Below are 19,250 nucleotides of genomic sequence, written 5' to 3'. Positions count from 1 at the left end.
GTCATCAATAGATTCATAAACCTCTTACATAACGTCAACAAAATCCGGATCCAAGCAACAGAGGACTGCCCAAAAGAAAATTACAGATTTATTTCAGCAGTAGGACTTCATTTAAAAGTGCTTATGAGTTTTCATTTTTTATTAACATACTGTATTGTGCCTTTACTTAAACTTTGATGATATTTTTAAATAAAATTTATATAGCACTACTCATAAATTCAGTTGTATTTACACTAATAATCTCATTAACGTAAGTATGTATTTCATTACAAATCATAACTTCACATTTCTCATGTGTCATTGATTGATTAGTAAAGTAACCCCATTATAGTGCCACTCTGATACAGCGTCAATAATTGTGGGATCCCTTAAATGACGTCGTAACCATGTTTTACAGTATAACAGAATTTTAATAACGTTACTACGGCAAAAAGGCTCTATTATGTGTTTCCTCAGATGATGATCGTTGGTTTGACTAGGAAGGTACTCACCAAACGTGATGCCCGGAATGAAAGAGTTGTTGTTGTTGTCTTGTCCGTTGCCGTGGCGACCGTTGAGTCTCTCGGTGGCCCATCGCATCGCCTCGAACACTTCGACGGATTCTCTGTGCGGCGGGCCGCACGCAAACAATCCGTCCTCGGACGCGGGCCGCCTCACCGCCAAGATGGCGCCTTTATTAAGAAAAAAAATAATTTAGATCAGTTGAATTCATATCTTCAAAGTAGTTGGTATCTATATATTACAAAGCCCACTTACCACTCACTCACTCACACAAATGTTTGGGGTTTGAAAGAGACGAGGTAGGACAAAAAGTCTTATGACCATACCCTCTAAAATTATCTGAAACCACTGTATTTCGTAAAGTCGTTAGTTATGATATTAAGTATGAATTGCGTATTACAGTGGAACATGGTCTCAACATTTTTTTGCGTTTGAATTGATTAATTTAGAGACTGTGAGAAAAATGTCGAAAGTCGAAATTTATTTTTTTTAGTCCCTAAGAAAAACGTTTCTCTTCTATAGAAATTATTTTCATATTGTAACCTACGTACAATGCCATCTTGTTACTTGAAAGTGGAAATATTGCTTATATCTAATCTATCCAACTGAAAAGTAAACGATCCTCAAGCAACAAATGGCAGACAAAAAGTATAAGCCCTTCCATAGTGACCATTACAGGCCGCAGGCCTTTTTCAGGGGGGGGGGTCTGGGTGGGCAGAGCCCCCCAATCGAGCAAAATAGAGTGGTATCCATATATATTAGGTTTGTAGCTTGGCAGTCTGTCTGCATTTTCCGCAGTCACACTTAAGGAGAAGGACCCGCGGCCTCTGGTGGCTGAAGAAAATATTGTTCGTTAGAATTAACCAAAAACCCGTCTGTTTGGCGTGTAAAGAATCAGTTTCTGCATTCAAAGAACACAACTTAAAAAGACATTACGATACAAATGATTAAACATTAGTTGATTTTAATTTGTAACCAATTATTATTATTATTAAATTGTTACAAGTAGGCCATTGGCCTGGTGGTAACATGTACATATGATGCAAAACAATAGAAAACATTATATGAAACCCTTGGTCCCTACTTCTTCAACAGCTTTTTAAAAATATGTAAATTTTTCGTGAAGGGCTCAAATAGTTTTGCTGGTAGGTCGTACCAGTCCCTTATGGTCCTATTCAAGAAGGAGAACTGCTTTGTATTTGTCCTTTGTGATCAGCACTTTATCTTGAACTGGTGATCATTTTTTCCAACCAAGCTGGGTTTTGATATGTCCTTCCCAAACTCTTTCCATGCTTTTTCCCCATGCTTTTGCTTCTTTTCCTCCTCCCCTTTAAACTCTCCCACCTCAGAACTCTGAGCATTTCTGAAACACTTTCCGTTTTTTTATGCTTTCCCAGCACATACCTAGCAGCTTTTCTCTGCACCTTCTCCAATTTATTCACCTCTCCTTTAAAATGAGGGTCCCAGACAAGAGCTGCGTACTCTAATGTTGGTCGTACTGGGGTTGTATTGGCCATTTCTTTCGTGGCCCTGGTGCTTCCTCTAAGGTTTCTCATCACCCAGTGCAATACTTCAGAGATTTGCAATAGATTCAATACGTAAGATTATTGAACTTTGAAATTGTTTTTTTTTATTATATTGATGATGTAGTAAAGTGACATGGAGCATTGTGACCCTCTACACGATGTTAAATCGATTTTTGGCTCTTGCATTAAAACAGATTCAAGATCCCTACTTTAGGGTCTATCCCAGTCGCGCCAAGTGCGATAGGGATGCGGGATCTGGTGTTTTCGGCGCAGAATCTCTGCGCGTACATTTTTAACTTGGTCAAAGCGCTATAGTTCGACATAGCGTAAAGTTGCGGGCAAAAAACGTGAAAAACGGACCAAAAGCAGTCTGCCCACAAAACGGGAGACAAACAGTGGAAAGCCTCTATTAATAATTCCTGTTTCCCGACTGCAGTTGTTCTCATTTGCAAAGCTCTAGCAAGCTGCAACAAGAGCAACAGTTTGAAAGGCAACAGCGCCATAATGATAGGCGACAAGACAACGACGGGTAGCGCAGCAGAGTCAACCTGACTGTGGGACAAGCAGGTTGGCACTGCTATTAAGACATATTTATCACTCCATTCTTCCTTTTTTCTTGCATTTTTTACGCCAGTTTAACTGTCTTTTTGATTACGCATTGAATGAGGCTCTTTTCACACAAAAACGGTTCCATCGGGCACGGTACTTTTTCGATTCGTTTTTAGCATCCGTCGAAAACTAATTATCAACGAATTATTGACGGCTCATATCGGATTTGTATAGAGTACGTTTGCGTAAATGACTTATTTTTCAATTTCATTTTCGTGCCAATTGTTATTTTTCAGTCACAAGACAACGATACACTCGTATATTCCTTAAGAATATTTATTGTTGGCTTACCAGATTTTTTTCGACCTATGAGAAGATATGTGCGTACGTCAGACAACAAACGAACTATCGTAACTATATTATCGTCTCCCTTTCTTGCTTTTGTTTTGTTTTTTTTTTGTTTTTTTTAGACCGAAATTTTAAAAAAAATTTAAAAGATGGTCTAGGTTTTAGTTCTTTCATTGGTTATTTTAGTTGTGAGATCTGATCAAGCAAGAACATTATGAAGGAAAATAAAAGAAATAGAATTTTATTTTTTTAAATTATTTTGAATTGTAACTCCTTAAATCGTTTTTTTCCTTTAGAATCGTTGGATTAAAGTCTGAAAGAAGTTTCTTTTTTTGCGGGGAAACGAGTTTTACATGTATCTGATGGAACACAAACAAATTGTTTCAATAAAAAAGATATTAATTTAAACATTTTTATGTCTCCTTCTTTGATGTTTTCATTCTCAAGAGAACCGGCGATCCAAGTCCATAATTTCGTCTATGACAAATAAAAAAATGTTTAACGTGAATGCAGGTCATAAGTTTTTCTTCCAAAAACATACAAAATTTTACATTTTTATGCTTATGTTGGAAATAACATGTTAGTTCTTAGTTCATGTATGGAAATCTTCCAATCTAGCTCGTCAAATATTAACTTCTTCCATCGCAATATATTGTTAACTCGCTCGCCGTTCAGAGAAAGTTGATGTTACCTTTTTTTCTATAGAGCGTGATCTTTAGGAGGGCTAAAAGCAATAGCGGATGCCTAAGGTTGATGGATCGACCCGAAAAACTTTCTCCCAGCGACCCTAGTCGGAATTAGAAGGCATAGCGCAACATTATGTCGGTCAGAGTGAACCGGCGCTCACAAATCACGCGATCCGTCGGGTGCCCTACGTGAGAAATGCTGTGGGTGGGGTCCATTCCAAAATCTCGGCCGAAGCTACGTAGATAACGAACAATGGATATCCCCTTATATTAAACTGTCTAAAATAAAATAAATTAGATGTGAAACTTTCTAAGCGATGGCAAGCAAAAAGCATTTCTCGATGGAATTCGTCTGATGTATCTGAATTGACACCGGAGTACCACAAGGAAGCTTAATCGGTCCCATTTTGTTCTTATATACATGAAAGTCTTTCTAATTAATCAATATTATTTAAATTGTTTTCAAATTTTTGAAAAAACATGTAACATATTCATCTAGTTGAGTGTAACATACTCCACAGTTTTCTTATTTCAGAATTATATTTATTGCTGAATTTGGGATAAACTTGAGTCATTTGAGTTCTAAGACACGTGCACCGACCATAAAATGAAACATTCTTAAGGCAATGAATGAAATAAAACAAGAATAGAAAATATTAAGGCAGAAAGATACTTCAAAGGCATATTTCAAAGCATAGCAAATATTTTTAGTCCTAAAACATTTGACTGAAAAAGATTCTAAATCAGGGAAAAAGAGAGATTTGGTTGATAAATAATTGTAATATGAATCACACTTCAATTATAAATCGTGAAGAATTGCGGATGTTAAGAGCCCCGAATATTCTATTTATAGTAAACTACACTAAAATTTAAAAATTACTCACATTAAAACATAGCCTTTAGAAAAGATTGATGACGTTGAGAAATTTACAGAATCATAAATTACTCCCGGAATCCGAAGAAAATATCATTACATTTGGATTCAATAGGAAATCGTTCATATGAAAATTTTTAGACTTTGACCACCACGGAAAAATTTAAGAATCGTTAAGACAATACACAAAAATCATTCCGTCAGAGAAAGTGTGATTAAAAAAAAGTAATTATTGGATTTTAAGTTACTTTTCCATCTAAATATTTTGATGCGCAATACATTTCTCTTGACAAAAAACCGAGCCTATGAAACCAGATGAAAAATTCGATTTGGAAATAATGCACTGCGAATATATAACGTCCAAAAATTTGTACATTTTTAAACTATAATTGATCTTAATTACCATGGTGGCAATATTACCATATTAGGCCATTTACTCGTAATTTTATGACAGCAATGGCTCTTTATTTGGACCAATGGAACAGCCAATTTTTGCGACAAAACTTCAAAGATGCTGCTTAGAAGGGACCTCCAGAGATGGGAATAGTACACATCGTGTATATTTCTAAGGATGTGTGACACTGGGTTAGAAAGGGTTCGTGTATCGCGTAGCTAGACCTTAAGAGGTCCGGATGGATTTCAAAGAAACGAGGGAGAGTAATGTGGGAAAGATCAAGTCTACTTCCGCTCTGAGAGAGACCGCTACGCGCGCTACTCTTTCAAGTCGACCGTTGGACGGTCCAGGGAAATGCGATGCCGACTTGACCACACCTTCCGCTACGTCCGGATCTGTGTCTTGCGGGACCTAACATGCGTCGAAGGCCTTAAAGCATCGGCAGAAGCATCGTCACACATCAAAATAATACCTCTTTTCGTTGTTTAACATTGGTGCCAGTGAAAGGGTATATAGCGGATTAGGGATTTTATCCTAGCAACAAAGGCAAGCATAAGAATGCACAATCGGTTTCCACGCAACTACAAAGTGATTTTATTTTTATTTTATCATGTATAACTTCCAAAAGGTTGATTCACCAACCATCAACTTAATCACAATCGGTTTTCCTCCTAAATTGAATTTTAATATCATTTTTCTCTTAATAGTGAGTCCAAAACCGACAGTTAACTAACTTCTTATGTTCATTTGCGTGAATGTTTTGTTTCTGCTGGGAGAGTACTTAATTGTTTCATTTTTGAAAAGCGTTCTTCTTTTGTCATGTATGGATATTGCAACGACTCATGTTGTAGTAGTTACGAAGTATGAAGTAATAAAGGAGAGTAGATTTGCACAGAAGAGATCGTGGTCGCCATTGGGAAAGAACAGACTGAAAGATTATAAATTATTAACATTTTCAGCAACGGAAAATCATTCCTTGACGATTTTATTTCCAAAAACTCTTCACTTCTTACCTTTTTTTACAATTCACCACTTTTAGTACGCATATCGCGTCCAAGTTTCACATTATATAAGGAATTTAATGATTAAAGTCATTTTTTTGAAGGTATTTGATAAAATTAAAGGCCATAGGGATGCAAAATCGTAAAATTTCTTATTTCCTTCTACTCAGCGTCATATATATTTCACTTTCAAAAAAATACGCGACCTGTGACCTCGCCATTACTCACCGTCCGAGTTAAAGAAACACATTTACAGCAATTTAAATCAAAATATCGGACCTAATCGTTCAAATGTTTCTTCAATTAAAATTTCACACGTAAACGAAAGTGATCAACAGATGCTTTATCTTTGCATAAATCAAGCTCAACTTATTTCTGGGATTACGTTGAATATTTACTGCCGATACTTCTTTTCGTGTAATTGTGCGGTATAATGATAAAATTCATTTTTCAAAATTGAATGGTTTCACACAGCTAAGCCTGACATCATCAGTTTTAAAATAATAAAATTTTATGAAGAAGATGGCATTGCAAACGTTTCTGGAAAGGAGTTGGGAATAAATTCAACGAGCTTGCATCAGATCATTCTTAGGGTACATAAAATTTAATTAAATGCTGTGTTAGGAAGCCTGAGCGAAGAATGCGGAGAGTCTAAAATCGTACGTACCTACTGGTACTAAATTCAGCCAAAGGAAACAGGCTATTAATGATAATTACCACCTTGCAAAAAGGTCACTTAAGACAGCTGAAGTGTCTACCTGTCTCAGAACCTTTCTCTGTGTTCGAAGAGAATGCCCTTTGCCTAATTGACTATTTACTTGAAATGAATCCACATCACTTGCTGCGTAACGTACACGGCTTTCATAGTTTGATAATTATTGGTAATGCATCGAATGGGTTCGTTTGCAATTTTTTAAGATATCTTTTGAACATTAAAGAGATCCATTATTTTCTGTATTCCCATCTGCAGGAAATTAGTATTCTGAGATTTGATGACGACATAGCAGTCATAGTCGAGAAGAAGGTCTTAATAAATTAGGTAAGGAAATTTTCCAGATATTGATTGAAAATCTATAAAAATAAAACTGTGATATTAGTTCGCGGAAAAAGAGATGGGGCTAGGACGAACATAAAAATTGGAAAACAAAAGCTGGAAGAAGTGAAATAGTTTTATTTCACCGAGGAAGCCGAATCAACAGAGCTGGGCGAAACAGGAGAGAAATAGCCAGAAGAATAGCGCAGGCGGAAAGGGTTTTATTAAAAAAGAAAAACCCACTTAAAGCTGAAAATAAAAGCAGAGAAATAAGGAAAAAATCATGCCACGGAAGGAGCATGTTTCCCTGTAGAAGCGAGGCTTGAACGTTTACAGGTACAGAGAAGTCATGAGTGGAAGCATTCGAAATGTTGTGCTACCGAAGAATGATGAAGGTAAAATGGTTATACCGAGTAACTCATGGGGAAACGCTAATAAGAGTGGGAGAAAAGAGAAGTCTTCTAAAAACTCCGAGGTGAAGACAAGAGAATTTAGTTAGCCACATAGTGAGGCATGATGGCCTGATGAAGACAATCGTAGCAAAACAGGTGGACGGGAAGGGTGACAAAGTTAATTCCAAAATGAGTAGGAATAACGTGGAGCGAACCATGATATTCATGAAGGACATACTATTGCTGGTATTTCAAACGCCATTGGAAAGAAATTAGTTAAAATTCAAAATCGGGTCAACAATGGGTTGACGAAACATATATATAAGCTCGGGACGAGAACGGTTTCCCTCCCATTCTCTTGAAAACGCTCCCAGTAAGAGGAGTGAAACGCCGAGTAAGAAAATGTTACCTACGCAGCAATTCCCGAAAGCCACCACCAACATAAATTAGTTAAAACTTTAGCGAGCTAGCATAAAAACTCTCGCGGAGGATTTAGCCATTAAATGCTGTATTTGGCGGGATAGCAGAACCTAAACGACGTCTGGAATGCACAGCATCTACAATTATATAAATTATTTAAAAATATTCAGTGAAAAGAGACGGGCAGTAAGTGATAATTACCACATTGCAAAAAATGGTCATTTAAGACAGTTGAGCTCTCTATCTGTCAAAGAACCTTTCTCTATTTTCGCAGAGTAATTCCTTTGCCATTTCCTGGAAGTAAATGCACGACTGCAGTTTCACATTGTAATCGGCCTCCATAGTTGGATATTTTTTGGTAATGCGTAGAATAGTCTGGTTATTTCGCCCTGGTGTGTCCAATGACTCACTACCAAACAGCCAGTTTACCTAGACGGTGAATTTTTCTCGCACATACGTTTGCCTTGGCTGTTTTACGTCTGTATTTGAGTGAAAAAGGAAAGTAGAATCTAGCAATTTAAGAAGTGATTAATAAAAAATAGTATTATCAATCATTTGTAGATAAATACCTACATTTTTATATACTGAAATTTGAGCAATGCTAATTGATTTCTTTTCTTTCCAATATATTTTTATAATTTACTAGCTGACCCGGCGAACTTCGTACCGCCTAACAATCAATGAACTTACAGTTTACTTACACCATTTATAAATCAAGAGCGGCTGCATCGTTTTTAATCATGTTTAATTTATTATAATAAAATAAGGATACAAATTCAATAAAACTACGTAAATGAGAACCAAAATTGCTTGTCAGAAAGACATTTCTTTATCGAATCTACATAGGGTGAATCGGAGCACGTTTACGCGGATTTTTTTCAACAAATTTTCTTACGTTTTAGCTTAAGAAATTTTGGGCATTGTGGTTTAATAAAGCAGTTCATGAAATAAAAATTATACGCATTCAGTTGTTGGCTATTTGCGTTATTAGCTGTAAAAAAATGTTTTTAGGTCCAAGTCTGTTGCATACACTTGGCCCATTCAGGGGGCAGGTTGACACGACCCCAGACCGACGCTTGACTGATGCTCAAAATCGTGCAAGAAAAGCCCCTATGAAGCAGCATTCGCATTAAATGACTTAAGGCGCGCCAGTTTTAGTATCTCTGTTTGGAAAAAATGCACTGCGTAAACGTACTGCATGCGTAAACGTTCTGAATGCGTAAACGCACCACGGTGAGCCCTACACATTCGGATTTAATGTCTTGCGTCAAGCACCTTCTGAGAAACAACAGTTTTTGTTTTGTTATCAGGCGCAAGATGAAGCGGATGAAGCTAAATAAATATAGCGAAGAAAAGCAGTGACGCAGCGAGGGGAGGTTTTGGGGGATAAACCTCCCCTCAAACCCCCTACCCCCAAGAGCTTAGAGAATTTTTTTATGAACGATTATGTTATTAATATTAGGGGGACGGATGACTAACAAACAAAACATATTTAACTATTCACACAGCCACAAAACCCACTATTTTGAACCATTTATCTTAAAAAATGTCTGGGGGAAGTGCCCCCACACTTCCCGCTTACCTTAGCGAGTTTTCTATACCCTACAGACCCGTGGTATTAGCTGCACCAAAAAACCCCTATCCTAGCTACGCACTTGAAGCGAAGGAAGAAATACAGAGGATGGTTTATCGACTCGTGAACATAGCACGCTAAATTGACCATGAGAAAATGATGGGTTTTCATTAGCACATGAGCACAAACAACCCAAAAACTGAAAAAATGACCATCCGATTTTTTAATCGTTATCACGAATGCAACACGAATTGTAAATTGAATACGCTTAAGCTCAAAAGGGCATATGAGTTGAGATCATGGAATCTTCGGAATGAGGACTTCCTAACCTTTGAATTTTCCTGTGAGTTAAGTTGCGTGAATCACATTCATCACCAATTTTTTTAATGACCAAACACGTTCCGTTGGATAGTTATGGTTGGTTTAGGCTTCGAAAGATCATGAGCACAGAAACTACATTTTTCTGTAAATCGTGCCTTGGTAAGCCAGGTACGTCCAAGGACTTAAAATATTCAGATAGATAGTTGGTGATTTCGTCTTCGTTTGTTACACATTTAAAAGATTCGAATCCATGCAGAGTACGAACTATTTGAATTTACCTCGTTTTAGTCATCCACATCTTCGTTCTTGCTCGCTAAATCAACCATCTTTGATTCTTTTGGTGATCAATCATATTCTGGAACTCATTGTTGATGAGCTCACCTCCCGCTGAAACTAATTTGCAATCATTCCAAGGAAATGAGTTAAAACTACTCGATTCCTCTACAGGAACACGGACATTACCGTTTGTCAACAATTGCTTGGAGATTTGTTTACAAACACGGTAGTGAAGTGTCAACTCCAGCTGGGCCACGGCTGGGCTTACAATCAGCTCGAATTAAATTTTTAAAATGTAATTTCAATTTAATTAATATTTTGAATATATTTAGTAATTAAAATGTTATATTACACACCTACATTTCTTAGATAACAGTGAGTGCTTGTAATTTAATATGAACTTTATATAATAGCAATAAAGCTCAAATTGATTCTACGTTTTAGTTAGAAAACGTTTGTATGTGAAAAAGAAAAGGGCTGTTTTTAGGGTTTTCCCGGCAATTATTCGATTTTTTCTCGCCGTAAGAACCATCCTTGGACTTCAACGAACATTTTAAAAAAAGAATTGGCCAAATTGGTCCAGGCGTTGTTGAGTTATGCGCTTACCAACACATTTTGCGATTCATTTTTATATATAAGATTTAAAATTGGTATTTATTTGATTTCAGATAAATTATGAAATTTATTTTCTGAAGTTGGTACAGCTTTTGCGCTTCAAATCAGCGATTTCAATTCCTCTGGAATGCCTGAAACGGTCGAAAATCGTTCTTTCGTCGATTTACTGTGAGGATTGATCTGGAGGAATCATTTCTGCATTGTGGGAGAGAGTGGAGGGCAATGGTTTGTGGCTGAGTTGGCCACCGAAGGCGATGAGTACCGTTCTTCGGAAGATGGATGTGTCATCGCGGGCGACCTGCTTGCTGCCCCTCATTCCTCCTCCTCTTCTTAAAGAGGACCCCCTCCTCCCCGCCCGCTCGAGCCGTCATTTCTATGGTGACGCATTTCTCGCGAAAAACGCATGCTATCGTCTTGAAACTAGGTACCTATATTCTCGAACTCTCCATTTATACTTCCATTCAAAAATATCGAGTTCAAGTTGTCAGTTTGGGATTGTTGAATTCAATATGGCTACCAGGGATTGGGAATTAACTATTTCATCATAGTTTAAAGAGTAATGTATACAGAGCAACAAACAAGGTAAGCAGTGTTTTATTGAATTCTGTGTTTTATGTTGTTTAGCTTTGGCAACGTTTTAAAACAAACATCAACTTAAATATGCCATATTAAAAGTTTTCAAATTCTACTAAGATTCGCAGAGTTTGAAGATGTTAGAAATCATTACACCTAGCTGGCTGACCTGGGAGTAATTCCGTCACATGCACATTTTAAACACATTTTGAAGGTATTTGATGATTAATTTTGTTTCTGTATACGACCATCGTCTTCACAAAAGACTTTTGACTATGCACAGTGAGAGGTGTTTCAATTTGTTTTTATTTTACAATTTTATCGAAATATCCAATTGCACAATTCTCTCTATAGGTAATTCCGTCAAACATGGAATTGCCGTTATTTAAATAAATAGATACAATTTGGATTTTGTGCGTGCTAAGCCATAAAAAGGTTTCTTTTGGTGGTTCCTGGAGCCATCTAGCTAATACTTCTAACTTCCAATTGCTATTTATTCCACTTACAATTTTTGTTTGAGGATTCATCAAAATAGCTCTGAAAAAGTGCGATCAAAATAATTGTGGAAAAGGGAAATTAATTTTATTTTAATATGTCTAACGTTCACTACATCACGCCTGAATCGGTTGAATTTATTTGAAATAACTAATCTCTCAGACCGCAAGGGCACGGGAGGTTTTACACGGTTTTATCCTCTATTGAAGGCCAAAGCATCTTCCAAGTATAAACGAAATCTAACGGTAGTACTTCTTGAAGTTTTCTAGTAATTATCGAGGTCCATAATTTTCACAATTCTTAGAGCACTCTACTAAAAAGTGAGGATCTCTTTGAGAGGATCCATTCAATATTACCTGTTATATTGTAAGAATGGTTAATTTCCCCCTCTACAACTTTTTGCGGTGTAGGAATAAAATTTTCATATCTAGGAGTAGATGTAAGTATTAGAAGAATATAAGCATTTAGGAAAACTTTTTATGCGAAGAATTTGATTCACCAATTTTTCTACCTTAGCAGTAATTTGGAACACTTGAATGATAACGTTATTTTTTTCAACAGATGTAACTAATGCTCTCTGATATTAACTTTTCAGTGCGTGGGGATATAAATATGATATGAATAAATGGATGAGCCTTTTTCACTGCAATAGCAATATTTAGGAATTCTCTAGATAAAAACGTAAATTTTAGGATGAAATGTGATTAATTCTTTCAATTGGCAACTTTTTTTACTTTTGGGTATAAAGATTTTATTCTTCGATTTTGATGTGCCTAATTCTCTTCCTTGGTAATATTTTGAATTTCTTGAATAAAAACGTGGGTTTAACAAAAAATGCCAAAAACCTTATTGGGTTTGAGTGGCATAAAATGTAGATAGATGGATTAGAGTACTTACTCATGACTGCGTCATGACTACGATCAACGTTTTTCTGTATGAAATTTTTTTACCTCTCTTTTTACTCAGATGCAATTTTTTTACCTGATAAACAGTCAAGTGTTGACAACTATTTACTCTGGCACCAGTTATGCCACCAAACCAACTTCCTCCAAACTTTGAATTTCAAACTACGCATGCCATAATTCCTCCAAACTTCTCATTTATTAATTCAAGGATGCCTAATCTATAAAAATTTATTCCCTTAATGCAACTGAAAATTATGCAAACGCCATACAGTCATTCCACTTCTCCTTAGGATAGTAAATTCAAAACGCGGCCGATATATAAAAATTACCTCATGTACTACAACCAAAAATTAACCAAGCATCCACACTTTCATAATACCCTCGAGGATATTATGAAAGCGTGGACGCTTGGATGTAGTTAAGTATAGCTGGATCACTCACTTATGACCGCGTCTGCCTTTGGATTCACGTCCACTTCCCGCGTGACTGCCTCGCACTGATCCGTGTGCAGTGACGAAGCGGGTAGGTTGCAGCAACACAGGAGTATCGTCAGGAGCAGGGCCAGCCGTATGCATGGCGCCATGGCGCCTCCAGCCTGCAAACAGAGGAGATAAATAGCATCAATGAGGGTTATATACTCAAAGAAATATCTCCGAGTCGTTACTTGAGGGATGAACGAAATATAGGCTGAAATTATTCTGAATATTCAGAGAGGAGACGTTCTTCGGTATTGATAAATTTACGATTGAATTGAGACGAATCTTTGCTTGCTCTTTCTCGCACGGCATGAGTTACGCACATTAAGAAGGGGCGAAAATTGAATTTTTAATTAATAATGATTAGAGGCACGTGAAAACCGCACTTTCACTTTTATTTTATCGCACATTCAATAACAGTTTATCGCATTTTGTAGCATGTATTTTTTAATTTTCATAATGAGGTAATTGACGATAAAATGTAGTGAAACACAGTTACATGACAAAATACAGAATATTGTAAACAATTATGTTGTAGAACAATAATAAATTAAGGAATAAGACAAAGTGGCGGAGGTGTAACTTGCCCGCGCCCGCTTTTAGTTCGCGGCCACGTAGAGTCCCAGCCAACTAGCAGCTGCCCAGTCGCCCACATGCTTCAGCGGTGAGTGTCGGCGGAGCATGTAAACTGCGCTCGGCACAAAATGTACGAATTTTGCCGTCGAAAAGGCAAATTTGCGTAAAAATAGCGTAAAAGTCCAGTCATCGCTTCTATGTCGCATTTATTTGCGCACATCGCATCTATATTGCATTTATCGCATTTGCGATTTTCACGCATCTCTAATAATGGATAATATGTTTAAAAGCTTAAAATATAATGGATAATACTTAAACTCGTTACATATTATCCACTATTATTGATTTTATTTTTTTCATTTTACAGTTATTTCATTTTATATTCATTAGGGTGGGCCGAAAAATGAATTTTCAAATTAATAATAATGGAAAATATGTTATAAAGTAATAAATTTCCCGCAAATTCGGCTGCCTATAGGTAAAATGTGAGGTGGTGCCAAACGCACCCATACATTTTGGTAATGGCACGCGGAATACATACACTCGACATTTTTTTATCATTCAAACCCATCGCAATGCCATAAAATTCTTTACATAAACTTTAAAATTAGTCAAAATAATCGTGCATGTTATATTCATCATAGGTTATTGGTGAAGCGAGTTAAATTGGAGATATTCATTCTTCACTGATCTTAGGACGAATCATCTTGGGCGCATAGATTTACACGAACCGTTATCCTCCCTAATTATGCACCCAAACCCTGTGGCCATTAATAAAAATTGTTTATTCAATACCTTTGCATCCATGGCAATGGGGGTTTTCAAACAAGCCCATCATGTTTACTTTCGTTTCGACCGTATTGATAAAATTACGGTTAAATCCAGTTCCTCGTATACCTTTGCTTTCTCTAGCACAGCCTGAGATATGCATACACAACTTCTCACTCGTCTGTTGTGTGTTGACCTCTTAGCCAGAGCTTTTTTCCATGACCCGTTCGTTTTCCCCTTGTCATTGCTGGCAGGTGCATCTGCCGTTGTCTGCCTGTGTCCGCTGCTTCTTAGAAACTGACGCGAGTCGCACAAGTGAATTCCACCCTTTGTAAAACAAATGATTCATTGGAGATCGTATTATAATCCCTCAATATTTCCAGGTCCGACCGTAAGTATAAATTAATAGTAGGGGACTCCAATTTATTAGGCCACCAGGGCCACATTCCAAGTTCCGAATCGCCCCGCGGGCCGGATAGCAAATTTGCCGATGACTGAAGTATTCGATACCAACGTCTACTGAAGAATCCGGTGGCGTATTTCTTATTTACGAACAGTTGAAGGCGACTTTGACGTGCAGTACAGCGCTGCAATGCTCCTAGTGGCGTCTCACAGAGTTAAACGAGCGAGAATCGCGCACTACTTGAAACGAGTGCGCGGGCCGGATGAAAGCCCTCCGCGGTCCGTATTTTGGAGACCCCTGAATTAATAGCCACACCTATTGCTTTAAAGTTATTTATAAGTAACGAGTTTTTTTTTATGTTGCCGAGCGGATAGGTATGGGAATTCGTTTTTCCCCCGAACAATAAAGAACTTTAATAAGTGCTAGGAGAGATTTCGCTAGATTTTTAGAGATAGAACATTTTAATTGCTGACGGCTGGTGTCGTAACACCCCCTGCCAGACGCCTATTGAGGTGGCTTGCGGGGAAGTATGTATATGTAGATGAAAGTATTAACTTTCAGCGTCGCTGCTTCTCAGTTTTCCACGGGGTAATATTGGATTTTCCAGTTGTTTTGGTTACATCGCGTGCAGTATTGCCCTTGGCAACAGTTCCTCCAATGATCCTTCAGGTGTCTGCATGCCTTGGAGTGAACCCGGCCATAACATTATCTTCGAGGAGTCGAAAATCAGACATAGAGAGAAACGCTTTAAAACCAGGTTGAAGAAATCGAGTTCGTTAAAACACAAAACAACATGAAACGAGTGTCAGGGTATCCTGCTTGTACTTCGTTGCTGTCGTATTTCCTGTGGGAAATTTTCCCCTCATCAATAAGAAATTATAAGTAAGATAATCAGGAAGAAGTTCTCCCAGAACGAGTAAATCAACCGGAACCCCATAGACGTCACCAAGTGGGCGCCATTTCCGATTTTTTTATCAATTTAAACTTCTCATTGTTTTCATGAAATAAAGAAACGAAAATTATTATATGTCTTAATAATATTTATAGTTTCAGTACTTGCATATATTGATAAGGGTTGCCATATTACTACTCTAATTCTGATTCTTGTCTGAAAAGATTAACCATCTCTGTGCACTTTCATACATAAATCAATATTTTAGTGCAGTATTCAAGTTCAACACAAGGGAAAATATTTTTGCGCCAAAAATTCCTATTGCTTTAACGTTTTTTATTTAAAAGTTATGATAAAAAAATAAGTTTTAGAGTTTTTATTTCTTTCATTTTCACGAGAGAATGGATGAATGGGGCTTTTTTTCTCGTCGTTTCAGGCGTTTCCTTTCCATCGAAGGAATCGTTTAAATTAATGATGACTTCGAGTTTGAGTGAACCACCAAATTTAGCTCTGGAGAAATTTCGCGGATTTTCCTCGCTGCCAAATGACTTGTCGGCTGGCGAAGAAAGAGTGGCTGGAAGGCTATCGTTTTTCCTTCTAAGTTAGAAGGAAAGAAATCTCTCGTCCGTTCGTGGAAGGATGCCGGGGTGAAAGCCGCCAAAGTAGAGAAAATAAAGAAACGCAGACAAGACGAACAAACCTCCTCCTCCTCCCTTTCCCTTCCCGACATGCACCGCGAGGGCAACGCCGCTGGGACTGCGGCCAGAGAGCGGCTTTTTTTTAAATACACATATATATGTTACACCTGGATCCAGTTTTCTGCTGAGTTACGTCTGCCTCTCCCTCACGTACGTGGCTATTACATGCACTGTTATGCCTACTCAATGCAGAGCCTGGGAGCAGTGTCGCAGCGAAGGGGGGTTTGGGGGATAACCCCACCCCCCAGAGCTCAGAGAAATTTTAAGTTTAATCCATTTTACTAAATTGGATTGATATTACTAATAGAGTAGTGTGAGGATTACAAGTTTTCCTGGATATCACACAATTACTAATACCACTTCTTTTTTACAGAGCGCGGCATCATCTTCAGGCGAATATTATGATTTGTTTATCTTATTATTGTTACCTAGTTACTTGATGAATTTTAAAACGGATGCCAGAATAGAGGAAAAGGATGGGTAAAGATATTCATTTAGAAGAGTACTGTCCTGACTTTCATAATTTTTTAAATTTCTAACTGCTCCCTAGAGTCCAATTCACGGCGGTCATTGCAAAATTTAAAAATATTCGTTTTAAAATCGCTCCTATGGCAGTAGCATATTAAGTGTTTAGCAAAATTACTTTTTTCTCCTTTGTTATTTAAAAGTTGTTTACAACTTGGTTGGCCACATTATGAGGCATGGTGGAGGGCAGGTGGAAGGGAAGAAAGGCAGGGGACGGCCCCGAATATGAGTTACATAGGACAAAGGGTTGTAAAGGATGTAAAAGAGAAGAAATGTAGAAAAGAAGAAACTTTGAAAAGGCTAGCGGATGGGAGAGCGTCAAACCGACCTTAGGATTGCTGATGTATTAAAACGATGATGATGTCTTTCACTTTGCAAAGTGCAATTATTTTTCGGTGCAAATAATGGAATTCCTCCACGAATTGGTCACTACTATCAATTTTAGCAAATATGTCACAAAATTTGGTACTGGACATAACGTGTGGGTCAGGATTATGACACATCCTGCCGTCATAGTATGCATGAAATGCTATGAGAAAAAATCCCCTGGACCGGGAATCGAACAACGGAACTATAGCCTACCGGGCCACTGTGCAAACCACTACGGTGTCCAGGTTCTTTTATTCCTCGATTGTACCGAGGATCATGGTACTAGATGTTATGCCCTTGCGTTCCATCAAGCATAAATATTAAAAGAGAGGATCCCCATGGCAACCTCTACATATTTTTGTCACCGACCGCGCATTTAAATGTGTTTACAAAAGTCGCCACTCGCGTCGCTGACGGACAAATTTATCCGAGTTTCATGGGGAAATAAAATATAATTATGGGTTTCTACTTAAATTTTCATTCACGATGGTGTGATTTATCACATTTATAGCTCTTTAATATTTCTCGCATTTGGAAAGACCTTAAAGCAAAATATTGGAAAAAAGCGGATCGCATTGGACGCATCACCGTGCCGCGGACATTTTTGAAAGCTGATTAAAATGCGACCGAAGTGGCAACAGTAATCAACCTTCTATGGGATGGAATTAGACCTCTATGCAGTCTCCAAGCCATCAAGGATGTCAGCGCGAGATCTGTCGCTATAGTGCTAGAAGCCTTCTGTCTTTAAGGGTGACTCCCACTTCCAAGTCACCTCGTCACACTCCCATGAATCTGATCCCCATTTTTTAAAAAAGTTTGTCGTATACTTTTTAACACTTGCGATTCCCCGACACTTTCTCTCCACCACTTTCCCTTCCCGTTGGTCTTAAAATACTCGCTGCTGCTGCTGCTGCATATTACAAAGGCTGTCTCAGCGGTGAAAATTACTATAATTCATGCGCGCATTCATTTATTTTCAGTCTCGGAGACTAACCATGCCACTTTATATCATCGCATAAAATGGGTAAAAAACAGACATTGAAAACCTTAGCAAAATTTATTTTTATTTAATTAATCGAAATTAATGGTAACTAGGTTTGGTAACAGGTTAGTTACCTACTATCAATAAACAAATGTGTGCAAACTAAGATATGTCAAAATTCTTGTGTACTCTCTTCTCATTAAAAAAGATATATTATTGTATAAAAAACTCTTTTGTAACCTTTATTTATGTAACAATAGTGTATATCATTGTATTTTATTGCACTCTCATTTTTTCATTCATAGCCCTGATGAAGGTTTTAGAATAAATGAACACGTTGGCTAACAACTTTTTTGCATTATATATGACCTATACTCCAGGAATTATTTAATCATTAATTAAATGAGTTCAAGATAAGAGGAAAAAGAAAATAAAATGGACAGCGTACGTTTAGTGAACATTTTTTGTTGAATGTAATTTTATTCCAATTTATTTATCCAATTATATAGCAATAACCTATTTTGAAGGACAATTAATATCTAATAAGTGAAGGATAATAAGTGAAAAAAGCAATAGAGAGCTTTGATAAAGTTTTAATGGAGTTTTCGAATTTGCTCAATATTCGAGTTAACTCGTTTCCCGTTTCATTTGATGACAAAAGGCGACAATGTCATTTGGAAATTTACGAGCTACCTCCAACACGAGAGACACTCATTGGCCACGGTTCATGAATAAAGAAATAAATTGGCCGCGTTTATGACTTCGGTACTATGGATAATAATTGAAATTCGATATTCACTTTTTCAACATTGACCACTAGATGTCTCCTCAGTTGTAGCTAGAGTGTCAATTGTCATAATATGAGATCTTAGACCATATAAGTAGGGTCTGAATATGAGATCGTTGTCCTTGATCCTCACGTGAACTAGAAATCAACTTGATAATTGGCGCATTTGTAAATGCCTTTACTCAGTCATATCACGCACAACGCACCTCAATTGTTTTTCTCTTGCAGATCTGCAGATTAACGACTAGCGTGCCAACACCTCTTGCCGCACGCCTATCTATGCGGCTTGCGT

The 19,250-nt window shown here is 37.4% G+C and overlaps 1 protein-coding gene across 1 annotated transcript in view; it reads right to left on the bottom strand.

Annotated features, from left to right (window-relative positions):
* Window positions 1–19,250, bottom strand: part of LOC124168988 — a 153,578-nt gene that overhangs the window by 63,750 nt on the left and 70,578 nt on the right. The window contains exons 2-3 of the mRNA XM_046547417.1: window positions 12,924–13,077; window positions 492–671 (exon numbers count right to left, since the gene is read on the bottom strand). Coding sequence (XP_046403373.1) covers window positions 492–671; window positions 12,924–13,077 — 334 coding nt within the window. The remainder of the gene's footprint in view (window positions 1–491; window positions 672–12,923; window positions 13,078–19,250) is intronic.

This window comes from Ischnura elegans, chromosome 12 (assembly GCF_921293095.1).
Source record: "Ischnura elegans chromosome 12, ioIscEleg1.1, whole genome shotgun sequence".
Taxonomy (NCBI): Eukaryota; Metazoa; Arthropoda; class Insecta; order Odonata; family Coenagrionidae; genus Ischnura; species Ischnura elegans.
This window is presented reverse-complemented; position numbering and strand designations above follow the sequence as displayed.